The 18,875-nt window shown below is 42.8% G+C and overlaps 1 protein-coding gene across 1 annotated transcript in view; it reads left to right on the forward strand.

The window, feature by feature from the left end:
* sin3ab (SIN3 transcription regulator family member Ab) overlaps positions 1-7,089 on the forward strand; it is an 81,080-nt gene extending 73,991 nt beyond the window's left edge. The window contains exon 21 of the mRNA XM_060911962.1: positions 6,365-7,089. Within this exon, the coding sequence (XP_060767945.1) occupies positions 6,365-6,586 (222 nt within the window). The 3' untranslated portion in view covers positions 6,587-7,089. The remainder of the gene's footprint in view (positions 1-6,364) is intronic.
* Positions 7,090-18,875: the final 11,786 nt, after the last annotated feature.

The raw sequence follows: 18,875 nt of genomic DNA on the forward strand, positions 1-18,875 counted from the left end.
GTATTGTCATCAGATGAATTTCTTGAGGCACTCTGTGGTTTGTTTTTTTTTTCTCTTCACACTTTCTCCTGCCTTTGTATCTCAGTCCAGATAAAGGAGGCGTGGCTTCTGATCCCAGCAAATTCACTTGGCAAAAGAGCTTACACTAAATTACTTTTTCATATTGGACCACATTACTCTAAACGGTAGAACGGGGTTATTTTTTTGGGTTGGTTGTTTTTTTCTCTTTTCCCTTCTAAGATTACTACACTGAATTGCTGCATATTTTATACAGTGACTTGTTGATTAGCTGTCAACAGATGTCGGGGTAGGAGATAAATCACTGGTACTTTTTTCTGACCATCTGCTCAGGAGCTGCTTAATTGAACAAGGATTAGGGATGGAATTAATTAGGGCTGTTGGCTGCAACCAGTGAAGCTCTTGTTTGTTGGGTTTCTTTAATAGTTTAAGTGCAAAAATGTACTAAATCGGAAAACTATTTACTTGGGGGCGGCACGGTGGTGTAGTGGTTAGCGCTGTCGCCTCACAGCAAGAAGGTCCTGGGTTTGAGCCCAGTGGCCATTGGGGTCTTTCTGTGCGGAGTTTGCATGTTCTCCCCGTGTCTGTGTGGGGGTGCTCCGGTTTCCCCCACAGTCCAAAGACATGCAGGTTAGGTTAACTGGTGACTCTAAATTGACCGTAGGTGTGAATGTGAGTGTGAATGGTTGTCTGTGTCTATGTGTCAGCCCTGTGATGACCTGGCGACTTGTCCAGGGTGTACCCCGCCTCTCGCCCGTAGTCAGCTGGGATAGACTCCAGCTTGCCTGCAACCCTGTAGAACAGGATAAAGCGGCTAAAGATAATGGATGGATGGATATTTACTTGGGTTAGTTAAGTAACGGGTCACTAACTAGTAGATCATATTACTGACATTTATCACAAAGGGTCTTACTTGAATTTCAAATCCTGGTTGTTCTATTTCACCAAATGCTGTTGATGTTTGAGTGAGGTGACTGTTTGAATCATCTCATCTCATCTCATTATCTCTAGCCGCTTTATCCTGTTCTACAGGGTCGCAGGCAAGCTGGAGCCTATCCCAGCTGACTACGGGCGAAAGGCGGGGTACACCCTGGACAAGTCGCCAGGTCATCATGGGGCTGACGCATAGGTGGGGTTTACATTAGACCGTATCAGCGGATCATCAGATTAATGTTTTTAAAACGATTAGCGTGCACACAGCAACGCCAATACACGATTCGCGTGCACACAGCAACGCCAATACACGGATACGCTCGGCTCTGCAGGCATCCTGCGCTCCAAATCACTCCGCCCTGAACAGCGAGTGCCCTCTGGAGGGTGCGCACTCTGGCCCTGCGCAGCTCACAGAGCGCGCGAGTGAAGCGCACGAGCAGTGATTTGGGACTGAGCCGCTGTGTGTGTGCTCTCAGTGCATGTCGGGCATGCGCGTCACTTACCACTTGCAAGTGGAAGGATGGCAAGCCTAAAGACAATCATAACTACACAATGGGCAGTATTTGCATCAGTATTTGCAGTATTTTCATACTTTTATACTCTTTAATGAAAGGTGATACAAGGCGGAAGTCCGCGCCGTTTTTCAGCAGTCGCGTCACATGACCAACGCCAGCGAATCAGGAAGGTGGATGTCACAGTGACGTTGTCCAATGAGACGCCAGCTAGAGCTCAGCACAGCGTATCCGCGTATTCTCAATGTTTACACAGCACCGGACCAGACACGATCTGGATCGAATACGTGGACGCTGGCGGATTCCCGTTTCCCGGCGTTTTAATGTAAACGGACAGTGCATCCACGAAGAAAACGAGACAGATACGGTCTAATGTAAACTTGGCCATAGACACAGACAACCATTCACATTCACACCAACGGTCAGTTTAGAGTCACCAGTTAACCTAACCTGCATGTCTTTGGACTGTGAGGGAAACCGGAGCACCCGGAGGAAACCCACGCGGACACGGGGAGAACATGCAAACTCCGCACAGAAAGGCCCTCACTGGCCACGGGGCTCGAACCCGGACCTTCTTGCTGTGAGGTGACAGCGCTAGCCACTACACCACCTCCTGTTTTTTGTTTTTTTTGGAATGATTTTGTCTGGAATTAGTTTTTATCTATAACATCAGTTGGATAGCAGTTGAGTAGAGTGTAGCCTGTTTACGGTAAAGATGAATGAAGCATAGGTTACATCCAGACGAATGCTCTAAGAAAAAAAAAAAACTGTAGCCTTAAGTTGGAGAAAAATATTGTTTTAGTCTTGGGGACATGAAGTCTAAGCATTAATGTAAAGCATAGTTGTTGTTTTTTTTTTCTCCCTTCTCTATCCCCTCTTTCCTCCTTAAAGGGGACCTGAAGTCATTTTTAAACTTGTTTTATTTCCTAATTAATGTGTTATTCGGTTACGTTTTCGGTTTTAGCAACCTGATATCGTGACTCGTATTGGCAACTAATTGCAATTAAATATAATACTTATCGGACAAATGTAGTTCGTTTGGTCCACAGCAGGCGTCGCTTATCCGCGTGATCTTCACGAGACTTGTGCGAGACTTCGAAACGTCAAGTGTCAGCCAGGTGTCAGTGCCGCCATTTTGAAAACTGTTTTCCAAACGAAATATTGCACAAAAACGAGTTTAAATGACGATTACTGCCTACTTTTTTCAAACTTTTTTGATTGCTATCAAAACGAACAAAACTTCTGGCTTGATTACATCAGCATTCGAAGGAGGGCGCGCGCGTCTTTTGACGACTTTGGCAGATGTTGGTCACTTGGATTTCCGCTGTACGTTTTACTTCCATCCTACGATGTCTCACACAGGTCTCAACGAATCTCGTTTACGGCCATCACTTTGACATATGGACTGATATATTACAGAGCATATTTCAAACACTCATAACTTGCTCTAGCAGTGACAAAATAGCTATCAAAAATGCATTCCGATATTTAATAAAATGAGAAATAGAATTTTGATGATGATAAATTTGCCTTCAGTTCTCCTTTAATTCAGTCTTCTCCAGTTCTCGATCACCAGCCCCTCTCACCTACACCATGACAGCTACCAACCCGGGAGTTCAAAGGCTGTCACAAATCCTTTCTTTCAGACACGTAAAGCTCATTCCACATGCATGAGCTCATAACTTAGTCATGGCTAGTCTCGCTGTGATTGATAGGTCAGAGAGACCATAACATCCCTCCCACCTCGAGAGCACAGCGCAATTCGCTTTCTTGGTCTCCCAGCCATGGGTGCCTGTGGCCTTGCCAAGATTCAAACTCACGATCTCCAGGCAATAGGGTGAACACTTATTTTATTTATTTTTTTATTTTTTTTATCGTTGCCAGACACTTTTTCATTTCTGGCTATGAAAATAACCCGAGTGGGGATTTGGCTGTACATCAGCGTTTATGCTTGCTTAGAGATGCTGACGTCTCTGGTTTATCTACTGTCACATTCAAAACTTTTTTTTTTTTCTCTCTCTAAACCCTTGATACAGGAGATACCGGAGAGCTACACTTCAGCTAAAGTCGTTCTCAGACAGCAGAATAAGCAAGAATAATATTCGGCTGGTGGCGAAGCCAATTCACAGCATATCTCCATGGCAACCAGCCTTACATTTCAGTGCTGATTCATTTACTTTTTTTTTTTTTTTCCCTCAAGTCGTTAAAAGATGCATTTGTGCCAGCTTTATGGAGATGAACTTTGACCTGTGGATTTGTGAACCTTGGATTTCTGAGCCAGTAGAAAGTAAGAGGGCGGGGCTAGTCTCTGGTCAGACAGAGAGGGTAAGGGTGGAATATGCAGCTGATCTTTCACGCTAGAGCCGTCTCATCCACTGATACTAAACACACATTCATAATCGTGTCCAGATGTTTGACTCGTACTGTACTCATACTTTTTTAGATAATTTGTTCTTTTTTAAATGTTCTTCATTCTGAGAAAAAAAAAGGTGCTAAACTGTACCTTTCCTGGTCGCTGTGAGCGGATCGCTTATCTTTTGTGCCTTTTAATAAGTAGCTTTCACTTGGATATAGTGAACCTGGTATGTTATTCCCTTTTAGCTGTAAAGGTACACTTTATGCAGCTTTCTAGTTATAAAATACGTACAAAAGGGTATGACTTTTTTGTATGATTTAAAAAAAAAAAAAGTTTATTTGTAAAAGTGTAGTTAGCAATATAAGCACCACCTCTGCTCCTGTACTAATCCAACAGAAATCCGTTTTTGTTCATCAGACAGACCGAGTATCTGGAGTGTTCTCCTGAGGCTGGAGCTAAAATTTATAGAAACGAGCAAACTTGGTGATTCATGGTCTAATTGTGTGATAATTACGTGGGCCGTTCTATAATTGCGGGTACATTTCAAGTGTCGACTCTCTTATGCCGCTTTTCCACTACCAACGAGGCTGAGTCGAGCTGAGTGGGGCTCTTGGAGTTGCATTTCGACTACAACCGTGCTGAACCGTGCTGGCTGGAAGTGGGTGGACACATTGGGTGGAGTTAGCGAAAGTGGGTGGACGTCACGTGATGTCGTTAGGTGGCGCAAACAGTGACATCAGTGACCTTTTAAGCGGTAGTCTCATGACCCGGATAGTAAACAATAAACATGGAGGACATGGAGTCGTTAGTGTTGCTGGTCTTGGTGCTGTGGCTTGTTGTCACCGACAACGCCAACAAATGCTGGCAAGAGCGTATAGATGAGGCGAGGCGCATAAGGTTTCAGAAATTCTCGTAATTCTTCTTCTTCCGGGTTTACGGTGTTTACAGATCCCAGCGTGCTCGCGGGGCGTGTGTGGGCATGTGAGGACACTCCTCCTCACCAATCAGTGCGCAGGGGAGTGTCTCCTCACGCCCCTAGCCTCACTCGGCTCGCTTTGGCTCGCTTCAGCCCCACTCCAAAACCGTGCGAGTTTTGGGTGCTGAGCAGGGCTGAAGCGAGCCGAGTCATGCTGCTCTGAGGTAGTTGAAACGCGAGCCGTGTCGGGCTGAAGTGAGCTGAAAAAGGGTAGTGGAAAAGGGCCATTAGTCATCGTCAATTCTGTTGTCACCCAACTGGACAATCCATCAGTCGAATCGACGACAACAGAGTTGACGCTTTCCACCGTTTTGTATCTTAACTCCACATGCTAACGTCAAGCTGGCATGTACAAAAACAGAATTTTATGGATTTTAATCATGTTTGTTTGGTTTTTTTATGAGTGAGAGATTCACTCCGATATCACAGTAACAGATTTGACGAATAATTAATCTACCGTTGGTGTAAAATCCTCAACGTTTTGTTCAAATTAACGAGAGAAGGAACGTAACATACCTCATTGCCTTTCTGAAGTTTCCCGCCAGAGGAAGCGACGTCTCTTGAAGCAGGTGTCATGCGTATTATTAAGTGTTTGTGGATTTTATGCGGTTTTATAACGGCGTTAACAGAGTTGACAATGACATTGGGACAGATGGAAAAAAATAATAATTTCTTGATTACTGAAATTTCACATAATCCAGAAAATCGACTTTCGATGCAACTGGTTTTATAACAGTTAATAGAATAAGCCTCAAAAACAGATTGTTAGACTGAATCACTTCATGTTTATTCAAGTTGAATGGATAAATCAGGACTTGAAGACAGCCAGTAATTGGGGGGGGGAGTCATTATTGCCCCTTTTCCACCAAAGCAGTTCCAGGGCTGGTTTGGGGCCAGTGCTTAGTTTGGAACCGGGTTTTCTGTTTCCACTGACAAAGAGCTGGCTCTGGGGCCAGAAAAACCGGTTCCAGGCTAGCACCAACTCTCTGCTGGGCCAGAGGAAAGAACTGCTTACGTCAGCGGGGGGGCGGAGTTGTTAAGACCGACAACAATAACAAGACCGCGAAAGATCGCCATTTTTAAGCGACGAGAAGCAGCAGCTGTACAAACGCGAAGTCATCCATTATTATTATTATTATTGTTGTTGTTGCTGCTGCTGCTGCTTCCGTGTTGTTTTTGCTTCGATATTCGCGCCAAGGTTTATGCAAACGTAGTGACGGAACTGACGTATACAGCGACGTAATGACGTAGCTCCGCGAGCTGTGGAAAAGCAAGCTGGTTCTCAGCTGGCTCGCAAGTTGAACGAGTTGTGAACCAGCACTGGCTCCGAACCAGCCCTGGAACTGATTTGGTGGAAAAGGGGTATCTGTGAATGTTTTATGGATAAATTGGGTCTAAAACGTACATGAAGCATTGCTGTTGGTGAAAGTTTGTCATTTGCATTATTATTATTATTCAAAACTGATTGAGTAAAGCTATCTTTTGTGGAAAATAACAAAAGGTTTATGTCGGAGACACGAAACGTACCCCGAATTCTACAATGACCCATGTGTCTGTTCCTCTGTCCAGTCCCACCAGCAAGTCAGCACAAGGCTGCACCAGCGTTTCCAGACATGGCTAGACGCATGGAGGAAGAATCACGTGACCAACGAGCTGGCCACCGACAATCACAGGTGGCTGATGGGAGAAGGCCAGGAGGGGCTGCGGGCCTGTAGGACGAGCTGCGAACCTTGCATCCTTCACTTCCAGACCATCAACAGATACCGGGTCACCTACAGCAGCAGTCCTTAACACCCCAGCCTTTATGTCCTTTCAGAAAGCTGGTGCTTGTTTGTTTGTTTTTTTTCTTTCGTTTTTACTTTTTAAGAAGGAAAAAAAGATGACTGGAGCAGCACTGAAATTGAATGCTGGTTGCCATGGAGTTCTTTTCAGACTCCTAAATCTTGTCCAATTTTATCTTTTTAAACTTTTAGATGAGAACTACTTGGCACTTCATGTTCTTTCAAGTCATTATGGGGGGGAAAAAAAAGCTCCAAAGACCCCTGACACCCCCCCCCCCCCCCCCTTTTTTTTTTTTTTTAATTGAATAGTTCCGGACAGGGGCGGCACGGTGGTGTAGTGGTTAGCGCTGTCGCGTCACAGCAAGAAGGTCCGGGTTCGAGCCCCGTGGCCGGCGAGGGCCTTTCTGTGCGGAGTTTGCATGTTCTCCCCGTGTCTGCGTGGGTTTCCTCCGGGTGCTCCGGTTTCCCCCACAGTCCAAAGACATGCAGGTTAGGTTAACTGGTGACTCTAAATTGACCGTAGGTGTGAATGTGAGTGTGAATGGTTGTCTGTGTCTATGTGTCAGCCCTGTGATGACCTGGCGACTTGTCCAGGGTGTACCCCGCCTTTCGCCCGTAGTCAGCTGGGATAGGCTCCAGCTTGCCTGCGACCCTGTAGAACAGGATAAAGCGGCTTGAGATGAGATGAGTTCCGGACAGTAATCAAAGTCTGAAGGTACTCATGAGGATGTATGATTAATATTGCAGGTCATCAATGTGTAATGTATTTCAGTTCTGGTATAGTCTTGTGAAGTTAAGTTGTAGGTGTTTTTTTTTTTTTTGGCGCCAATACCCCCCCCCAGTGTTAACCGTGTCCTCACAAACACTATATTGTGAATTGCAGCCAGACTTCTTTGTTGAATCAATAGGAGACAGAATGCACTAACTGTGACGAAAGCTCTATAAAAGATCTGTATGAGATCACGCAGCACGGTCTGGCCTGATGTCATGAATTTGTACAGGTCCATGAAATAGGTCTGTGCTCTTAAATATTTATACACCCCTGAAGATAATCATGCATTAACAGTTATCGAAGATACCAGCTTCAAAATATGACCGCAACCAGAGTCTCTGATATTGTAAATAACTTGTATATACTCCAGACTGTTTATATTCAAATGAACATTATACTGTAGTTCATCTTTTAGACTTTATTATCTTAGCAGATGTGACTGATGCTGGTCTGTATATTATAAACAATTTACCTTTTTTACCAAAGGAAGTTATTGTTGTAATGTTTTTTTTTTTTTTCACCCCTTTTTATTATTTTTTAATCTCTCATCCTCCCTTTGTGGTCGTGACTTGTCTGGGCTTTTAAAGAATGTTCTGTATGTAGATCCATCCCCCATCCTCCCCCCAGTCCGATTAATTTGAAGGATTTTTACTCGACCTTATATGGAAATTTGTGACACTGCCCATGCTAATATAATACTGAGTAGAAATTAGAAACGGTTCACTGTTCTTGTCCTGTTTTGCCTCCCTTCTAGTCCAAATACAGTCTGAAAAGTTGTGCAAGTTTCATTTTGCTGCACTTTTCTAGTGCACCACACGGTGATGACTGCTGAGGCATATGTAAAATCATATTAGGAAAAAAAAACGGTGATGGCATGTTTCTATGTTCTCATGTACAGACTTTTGTATTATTCATTATTGTTTTAAAGATTGAAATAAAACAAAGTTGTAGTTCACAGTAAAATTCACAGGAAAAAAAATCCTCCATGTCTCCTGGCATTAATTATATTCCATATTACTTTTATAGTGCATTTGTTACAAGAGTGTGCAGTGAGAATGATAAATCTGTGACCCTTACCCAGGTCTCGCACCAATTTATCACTGCAGTGTCTTTTGGGTTGTAAATCTGTTTATGAGAAGTGTCCTATGTTCCATTTATCTTGGATTGGGTAGTAATTATAACCTAAATGCATCCTAATTCTAACTTTTAACAATGAAACGAAACAAGAATGAATTTACTAGCTGTAATTGTGCACAAGTAACAGCAGAGGGAGCATTTGGACAATTTTATGAGTCTTAATAATAGTTACGTTTCAATTTTTGTACTTTTCAGTGTACGTTATTTCATATGTATTTTAAGGCACACATACAGGTGAGAACCTGACGATTAAAAAACATGGTTGTCATGATACGGTCAGAAATAGGGTACAGTAGGAGTCCGTTTCCGTCCTGCAAGGTACAATCGACACTAATGTACCCCAAGGCTCATTACTGGACCTCAAGGTAACTGTGTACTTTTTTAGGGCCAAAAAGGTACATATATGTTCCCAAGCAGTATATAAATGGTACAGATAAGTACCTTCGAGGGTACTGCCCCAGTGACAAGCCATTGTACCCCTAAAGGTACACTCGAGGCTTTGCACCATCATGTGATAGCAATAGGAGCTACGACCGGGCACGCTTATAGTGCTTCATTCAGATGAGTTAGTTGTTCTTGATCGGTATGGGAAGGTTTAGCTGTGTTTTTAGATGTGCAAATTGTTCTGAACAAAACAAAGGCAACAGATTTTTTTTAATTTACCAAAAGTAATTCATCATAGGGGGCGGCACAGTGGTGTAGTGGTTAGCGCTGTCGCCTCACAGCAAGAAGGTACGGGGTCGAGCGGCGAGGGCCTTTCTGTGCGGAGTTTGCATGTTCTCCACGTGTCCGCGTGGGTTTCCTCCGGGTGCTCCGGTTTCCCCCACAGTCCAAAGACATGAAGGTTAGGTTAACTGGTGACTCTAAATTGACCGTGAGTGTGAATGGTTGTCTGTGTCTATGTGTCAGCCCTGTGATGACATGGCGACTTGTCCAGGGTGTACCCTGCCTTTCGCCCGTAGTCAGCTGGGATAGGCTTCAGCTTGCCTGCTAGAGATAATGAGATGAGAATTCATCATCGGGGGATGCTAGAGAGATTTCTAAATGTAAAAGAGAAAAATGGCTTTCAAGGTGCTCGTACTTGTACAGAGAAGTGAACATGAGCTTGAGCACCTCGCTGCACTTTGTCTCTTATATTCACTTCACTGTATAAGAATGAGCACCTCGCTGCAGTTCTGAATTTTTTTTTTTTTGGGTGGGGGGTATTCTTACCTTCATGAAAATGAAATGAGTATACCATAGGGTTTTTGATCTTTCCATTTGACACCAAGTCCTGTCAAATGTTTGCGAGCCATTTTTCCCTTCTACGTTTAGAAATCTCTCTAGTTTCTTTTCCACCGATAATAAATTACTTTTGGTAAATCAAAATATCTAATGTCTTTGTTTCGTTCGGAACGATTTTCACATACTGATCAAGAACAACTACCTTGTCTGAATGAAGCAATGGAGCGTGCCACCTGTCATGACAGCGTAGTTACCGTTGCTATGGGGGTCGCGTGATGGTGCAAAGCCTCTATAATGTACTTTTTCTTGCAAGTGGATGATCAAGTCTCATCTTGTCCTTCAGTGACATCCTCAATCACCTAGAGAGTTTCTTGTGTTTTTGTTGATGCTATATATCACACTAAAGCATGACTACATTATTGAATGTACACTTTTCAACCACAGATTCCAATGCTATGTACTGTCTTTCCTACAGCTCTAAATCTAGGCAGTTCTTACTGAAACTCAGCCAGTTGAGTAGGCCTTGTAACTGAAGCTCCTTCATCTGTGTCCCAGTAACAAAGCCTCTTTTAAAGTTATAGATATTTTCCTCTGGGCATCTTGCTCCAACATTGAGGTCAACTGTGTCTGCTCAGGGTTTTTATACACACCACAGAGTATAGTACGATAAAAGTTAACGTGTGGGACACTTGCCTGGAAGCATCTTAGCTTGTGTTTAAGTCCCTCAATGACATTTAAGTGAGTCTATGTGACAAATGGTAGATACGCTTTCATAAGTTTAGCGTTTGAATGTTTATTGTGCCACAGTACAAGACTGAACTGAATTCTCGAATGTGATGAAAGTCAGAAGGTGTTGATTAATTTTCTTAATCAGAAAATCAAGTAGGACGGGGCGGCACTGTCACCTCACAGCAAGAAGGTCCGGGTTCGAGCCCCGTGGCCGGTGAGGGCCTTTCTGTGCGGAGTTTGCATGTTCTCCCCGTGTCCGCGTGGGTTTCCTCCGGGTGCTCCGGTTTCCCCCACAGTCCAAAGACATGCAGGTTAGGTTAACTGGTGACTCTAAATTGACCATAGGTGTGAATGGTTGTCTGTCAGCCCTGTGATGACCTGGCGACTTGTCCAGGGTGTACCCCGCCTTTCGCCCGTAGTCAGCTGGGATAGGCTCCAGCTTGCCTGCGACCCTGTAGAACAGGATAAAGCGGCTAGAGATAATGAGATGAGATGAGAAAATCAAGTAATAGTCCTGGCTGTAATTAAAACCACAGGTGTATATTGATGTGCTTGTTCTGATACTTTAACATTTCTTCATTAAGACTTGTATGCTAATAAGAAACAGATTAAGAAAGAAAAAAGCATAATAATAAATATGGTGATTAAATATCTATGGAAGGAGTGTCCTGTGTCAGCGCTTTGTTTTCCACCATTGGGAAGTCTTCAGGGACCAGGATCTTGTGTTATTTCTGGGTTCTTACGAACATAAGCTATTTTTTTATTCATTAACTTCAAGAAAGGTAAAGGAGAGCCAGGTGAAGAAATGACTTTATGTGACATTAAATGTAGCTACAGTTAAAAAAAAAAAAAAGCATGATGTGTCATTCATTACTCCATCAAAATCGCAATGGTTGGCAAATCGCTGTGCTGTCAGACAAATAAAACACTTTGGAACATGCTGTTATTGGAAAATAATCCACTTCAGGGTTGTAACAGTAATCCCACTATTCTGCTGTTGATTATTTTCTTATAACAGTACACCACATCTTATGTTTTTCCTTACTGGAAGAAGATGAAACCTTTTGGAAACTACTGATAATAATCAGATCAGCCTGAGGGTTAAAGGTTCTGAGTGCAAAGTTGAATTCTGGGCAAAATGTTCTGTTTCTATTGCTGTTGGAGTTTTGAGATGTTTCGCTGCTGCACACACACACCGTGTATCCTGTGTGTAAATGTTTTGCTGAGATTAAAAGCGTCCCGCATTTTACAATTCCGGAGATTGCCGAAGCAAGTGAGCAACAATGTCACGTGACCACCGTGGGGCGTTTGACCTACTTTTAACCAAAACAAATGAAACATGATGGACTCGGCTCTCCCGGCAGCTAAAAGCCAGTGGAAAAGAAAAGGAAAGCCTGCCTAGTGAGCGCAACTGCAAGATAGAGCAAGGTTAAATCATTCTAGCTAGCGCTTAGCTATCTTAGCCTTAGAATTCATGGGCTCGACTCCACGATAGCGAGTATGGCGTTATACACCTAATGTTTTGATCTTACAGAGAAAGAAATGAGAACACAAAAGCAGTAACAGAGAAAAGATACATTCATCTTTTGTTTCACGAATCTATTCGCGAATGTCAACCACAAATTACATCCCTGCGACTCAAAACTCTCCGAGGTCAATGCAGAGTCAGGATGTTTTCCGCAAGTCACCATCTTGGTGTGATACAGTTCCATAGTTATGCTAATTGATTAAAGCTCCTAGTGTTCCGTAGGGTTGTACTGTTTAGCTCAAGAGGTAGGAAAATGGTCCCAAAATGGAGAAAAGTGATCCTCAGCCAGGCTTGTAGTACTCGAGTCCGACTCCTGCCCTAATTTTAAGGACTCATGACTTGAACTGGCCTTGAGCACTGATGACTCAGACTTGGACTCGGACTCGTGCATTAACTGCGTTCAGACTCATAAATTGGAGACGAGGACTCTGATTTTTTCTTTATTTTTTGTAACATGCCATAATAATTTAGCATAAGCTATTTATATCTACATTAATTTTTTTACTAATTTCGTGCAAGTGTGTCACACCTGTGCGCCTTGGCGCGTGCATCAGATAGACTCTCGGGTGCGCTCTGGACAGCATGTGCACCAAGCAGACTCTCGCACGCACCGTAAATGGCTCGCACCTGCACAGGATTAAGGCGCAATCAGCGTGCCTATATAAAAACGCACTTACTTTGCGAAGTATTGAGTTGCATTGCTGACACATTACCGAGCCTTACTTCCTTGTTTGGTTTCCTGATCCCTGATTTCCTGTTTCTCGTCTTTGATTCTGCCGAGTCTACGATAGCCTGTTTGTGCCTCGCTTGACCTATTGCCTGTTTCACCGTTTTACAATTTTGGCTGCCATTCTGGATTGTTTACCGTCTTCACTTGTGTTAATAAACACACCTTCTGCACTTACATCCATCTCCCAGCCATCTCTGACAGAATACTTCGCATTCCCTGACAAAGAGAATGCACATTCACCTGTTCATACGTCATGTTCAGGAACAAACTAATGTTAATGGCGCTAAAACAACCACCATCAAATGGTGCGGTTGGAGTCTTGTTCTCGGACTCGACTCGAAATTTTCTTTAATGACTCGAGACTGGACTCAGACTCGAGGTTTAGTGACTCGACTACAACGCTACCCTCGGCACATCAGAATGATCACATCTCGTCTGCATGATATTATTCTTGTGAGACATAGGAAAATCTCATCTCATCTCATTATCTCTAGCCGCTTTATCCTGTTCTACAGGGTCGCAGGCAAGCTGGAGCCTATCCCAGCTGACTACAGGCGAAAGGCGGGGTACACCCTGGACAAGTCGCCAGGTCATCACAGGGCTGACACATAGACACAGACAACCATTCACACTCACATTCACACCTACGGTCAATTTAGAGTCACCAGTTAACCTAACCTGCATGTCTTTGGACTGTGGGGGAAACCGGAGCACCCGGAGGAAACCCACGCGGACACGGGGAGAACATGCAAACTCCGCACAGAAAGGCCCTCGCCAGCCACGGGGCTCGAACCCGGACCTTCTTGCTGTGAGGCGACAGCGCTAACCCCTACACCACCGTGCCGCCCACATAGGAAAATGTCATGCACAATAAAAAAAAATTGAAAATTTCAGTAGCATCTTTAATCAATAACTTCAGTTATAACACGATAGGTTTTGAAAGAAAGCACTTGAATTATGACAGCAAGACATATAAAGATGAGTTCATTTGCTGTTTTAGCTGCTGAAGGCTTTTTGTAAAAAAAAATTTAAAAAAGAAGAAGAGATTTAACAACAGAAGAGAATGGACATTGTTGTGAAAGCCTGTGAGATCATTTCACACACACCAAGATTTTCAGTCTCACATTCGGACTCTATTCCAAAAAGCAACTTACTGTCTTGAGCTCAGGCCGGTTTTACACATGGAGGCTGTCAAAGAGTTATTTCTCTCAAACTGGGTGTGGGAACGTCAGGCCTTTCCACTGTACTCATACCATCGACTATTATTTCAACGTTCTTAACCTTTGATAAGTTTCCCATGCTCAACTGGAAATGTGATGCCCTGGATTTGTTTTAATGTTCTTGGACATTTTGTCATTCTACTGAGGATTGTTATTCATCCCTCCTTCGACTGTTAAACAAAAGAAGGGTTTGTAGCATTAACATTTGTGTTCTCTGTGGTAAAAGCAGGAAGGAATAAGCAGTGTGATGATAAGATGTTTTCATATTCTTGCGCCAAACAGATGTTTCGAGACGTTCGTGATTGAACAATTATGTTTAGACAAGATCGAAGAGCTCAGGTCTAACACTAACACTTGAGGTGATGTCACTGTAATTAAGGGAATATACCAGCTGTTTCAGGGTTTCTCCAAAACCTTCCCATTCTGGTTCCGATCGCTGGGCTTTTTAATCCCTGCAGTAGATATGTACACTACCGTTCAAAAGTTTGGGGTCACCCAGACAATTTTGTGTTTTCCATGAAAAGTCACACTTTTATTTACCACCATAAGTTGTAAAATGAATAGAAAATATAGTCAAGACATTTTTCTGGCCATTTTGAGCATTTAATCGACCCCACAAATGTGATGCTCCAGAAACTCAATCTGCTCAAAGGAAGGTCAGTTTTATAGCTTCTCTAAAGAGCTCAACTGTTTTCAGCTGTGCTAACATGATTGTACAAGGGTTTTCTAATCATCCATTAGCCTTCTGAGGCAATAGCAAACACATTGTACCATTAGAACACTGGAGTGATAGTTGCTGGAAATGGGCCTCTATACACCTATGGAGATATTGCACCAAAAACCAGACATTTGCAGCTAGAATAGTCATTTACCACATTAGCAATGTACAGTGGTGCTTGAAAGTTTGTGAACCCTTTAGAATTTTCTATATTTCTGCATAAATATGACCTAAAACATCATCAGATTTTCACAAAGTCCTAAAAGTAGATAAAGAGAACCCAGTTAAACAAATGAGACAAAAATATTATACTTGGTCATTTATTTATTGAGGAAAATGATCCAGTATTACATATCTGTGAGTGGCAAAAGTATGTGAACCTCTAGGATTAGCAGTTAATATGAAGGTGAAATTAGAGTCAGGTGTTTTCAATCAATGGGATGACAATCAGGTGTGAGTGGGCACCCTGTTTTATTTAAAGAACAGGGATCTATCAAAGTCTGATCTTCACAACACATGTTTGTGGAAGTGTATCATGGCACAAACAAAGGAGATTTCTGAGGACTTCAGAAAACGTGTTGTTGATGCTCATCAGGCTGGAAAAAGTTACAAAACCATCTGTAAAGAGTTTGGACTCCACCAATCCACAGTCAGACAGATTGTGTACAAATGGAGGAAATTCAAGACCATTGTTACCCTCCCCAGGAGTGGTCGACCAACAAAGATCACTCCAAGAGCAAGGTGTGCAATAGTCGGCGAGGTCACAAAGGACCCCAGGGTAACTTCTAAGCAACTGAAGGCCTCTCTCACATTGGCTAATATTAATGTTCATGAGTCCACCATCAGGAGAACACTGAACAACAATGGTGTGCATGGCAGGGTTGCAAGGAGAAAGCCACTGCTCTCCAAAAAGAACATTGCTGCTCGTCTGCAGTTTGCTAAAGATCACGTGGACAAGCCAGAAGGCTATTGGAAAAATGTTTGTGGACGGATGAGACCAAAATAAAACTTTTTGGTTTAAATGAGAAGCATTATGTTTGGAGAAAGGAAAAGACTGCATTCCAGCATAAGAACCTTATCCCATCTGTGAAACATGGTGGTGGTAGTATCATGGTTTGGGCCTGTTTTGCTGCATCTGGGCCAGGACGGCTTGCCATCATTGATGGAACAATGAATTCTGAATTATACCAGCAAATTCTAAAGGAAAATGTCAGGACATCTGTCCATGAACTGAATCTCAAGAGAAGGTGGGTCATGCAGCAAGACAACGACCCTAAGCACACAAGTCGTTCTACCAAAGAATGGTTAAAGAAGAATAAAGTTAATGTTTTGGAATGGCCAAGTCAAAGTCCTGACCTTAATCCAATCAAAATGTTGTGGAAGGACCTGAAGCGAGCAGTTCATGTGAGGAAACCCACCAACATCCCAGAGTTGAAACTGTTCTGTACGGAGGAATGGGCTAAAATTCCTCCAAGCCAGTGTGCAGGACTGATCAACAGTTACCGGAAACGTTTAGGTGCAGTTATTGCTGCACAAGGGGGTCACACCAGATACTGAAAGCAAAGGTTCACATACTTTTGCCACTCACAGATATGTAATATTGGATCATTTTCCTCAATAAATAAATGACCAAGTATAATATTTTTGTCTCATTTGTTTAACTGGGCTCTCTTTATCTACTTTTAGGACTTGTGTGAAAATCTGATGATGTTTTAGGTCATATTTATGCAGAAATATAGAAAATTTTAAAGGGTTCACAAACTTTCAAGCACCACTGTATAGAGTGTATTTCTGATTAGTTTAAAGTGATCTTCATTGAAAAGAACAGTGCTTTTCTTTCAAAAATAAGGACATTTCAAAGTGACCCCAAACTTTTGAACGGTAGTGTATTTATTTTCATTATAGACAATTCATTACTTCGTTGTCTATTCCATCCATCCATCCATCCATCCATCATCTGTAGCTGCTTATTCTGTTCTACAGGGTCGCGGGCAAGCTGGAGCCTATCCCAGCTGACTATGGATGAGAGGCAGGGTACACTCTGGACCAGTCGCCAGGTCATCACAGGGCTGACACATAGAGACAAACAACCATTCACACTCACATTCACACCTACGGTCAATTTAGAGTCACCAGTTAACCTAACCTGCATGTCTTTGGACTGTGGAGGAAACCCACGCGGACACGGAGAGAACATGCAAACTCCACACAGAAAGGCCCTCGTTGGCCACTGGGCTCAAACCCAGCACCTTCTTGCTGTGAGGCAACAGTGCGAAACACTACACCACCGTGCCGCCCCTTGTCTATTCCAATGATTTTTAAAATTATTATTCAAGATTAAAATGGAACACTAGGAGCTTAGCATATTATATGATATGTGTCAGCCCACCAGATTTTCATACCAGATGCTCAGATTATGGATTTTGAGTTATACCTGCTGCATTACACGACCAAGTGTATTTTCCATATGCAGGAAATACAAACCAAAGTGAAATCTGACCAAGGGACATTACTGTAAATCTGACATGAAATCGTGCGCACAACCCAAAATGGTCCATTTTCCAGGCAGAAAGCTTTCAAAATATCCATGATGAATGTGATGTTTCAGCTAGGTCGAAAGTGTATTTTTGGACCAGAATGACACTACTGTGACTATGGATTTGCAAAACAGCTATAAGTAATTTAATTTGATGCCTCATTGATGCCTCAAATTCACTTTCGGTGTTGTGCCAATTATGTCAGAATATTAGTCGCAGATATTCTGTTTCTAACATGGGACCAACTTTACGCTGTACAAAATGTTAGCAACAAAGCTAGAACTGTTGTTGATACAAGCTAGTCAGTCATATTTTAGTGTGTTTATTCTTTCTAACCTCTGAACATGCAGTGTTGAAAACATGGAGACCAGGACTCAAAATCAGCCAGGACATGGACAATGAATGGACGCTATCGAGTCGAGTCAAGTCAAGTCGAGTGTTGACTCATTTCCAGTTCTGGACCGGAACTACACTGGAGTCATTTAAAACCAGTCCCTGTCTCAAGTCCTCTAGAACCAGCCTCAGTCCAACACAGTCATCACAGTCATAGTTGATGTTAAAAGTGGTAAATGTATCCCGTAGGGGCGCTATTGAGCTGATTATTCGTTGATAGTTACTGGATCAGCCAGTGAAAATAGTGCAAAATGGCGTGCGCTTTTCAACGCTGTTTCTCCGCATTCTGTAAACAAAGCATCTGGTCCAAAAATCCCGTGACATGACACATATAATAATAATAAAATCAATAAACGTGCAGGGTGGCTCATCGTGTTTAATACCATGTTCTACTCTATAGGCTACTGTATATCTCATCTCATTATCTCTAGCCGCTTTATCCTGTTCTACAGGGTCGCAGGCAAGCTGGAGCCTATCCCAGCTGACTACGGGCGAAAGGTGGGGTACACCCTGGACAAGTCGCCAGGTCATCACAGGGCTGACACACAGACAACCATTCACACTCACATTCACACCTACGGTCAATTTAGAGTCACCAGTTAACCTAACCTGCATGTCTTTGGACTGTGGGGGAAACCGGAGCACCCGGAGGAAACCCACGCGGACATGGGGAGAACATGCAAACTCCGCACAGAAAGGCCCTCGCCGGCCACGGGGCTCGAACCCAGAACCTTCTTGCTGTGAGGCGACAGCGTTAACCACTACACCACCGTGCCGCCGCTACTGTATATGTCAATATTTATTTGTTTGTTGTGTTCCTATTTTGGTAGATGAGTTGTTTTATGTTGGTTTATTTTATTTTATTTTATTTTTAATCAGTTTGTCGTTCTACATCAGCAGACACATTGTTTCATTTGTTTTGCTGTTTTCCTTTGATGTCTTATGAAAATGTAAATCCTTTTTTTTCTCCCCAAAGCCTGATACTCATGTTCAGATCTACAGAAAGTGAGTTGGTCAACAGCAAATAAGTTAGACGACAGTTTTGTGTCATATGGACCACGATATTGACATGGAGACCCATCATGAATTTATAGGAGTAAGTTTATACTCTCAGGTGGCTGCTGATAAATCTAAACGTTTCTGCAGTTAATCCTGAGTTAAGCCGATATGTTTGTTTTAATAATCATTCATGCTGTCAGTATTGAGACGTTCTATCGACTGATACATGCTAAGACTTTTGTGGTAGAATTCAGTTTTTTCTGTCTTCCTGCTAGGATTTTTTTTTTTTTGGTATTGTTCTCATTGTTAGAG

This window comes from Neoarius graeffei, chromosome 27 (genome assembly GCF_027579695.1).
Source record: "Neoarius graeffei isolate fNeoGra1 chromosome 27, fNeoGra1.pri, whole genome shotgun sequence".
Lineage (NCBI taxonomy): Eukaryota > Metazoa > Chordata > Actinopteri > Siluriformes > Ariidae > Neoarius > Neoarius graeffei.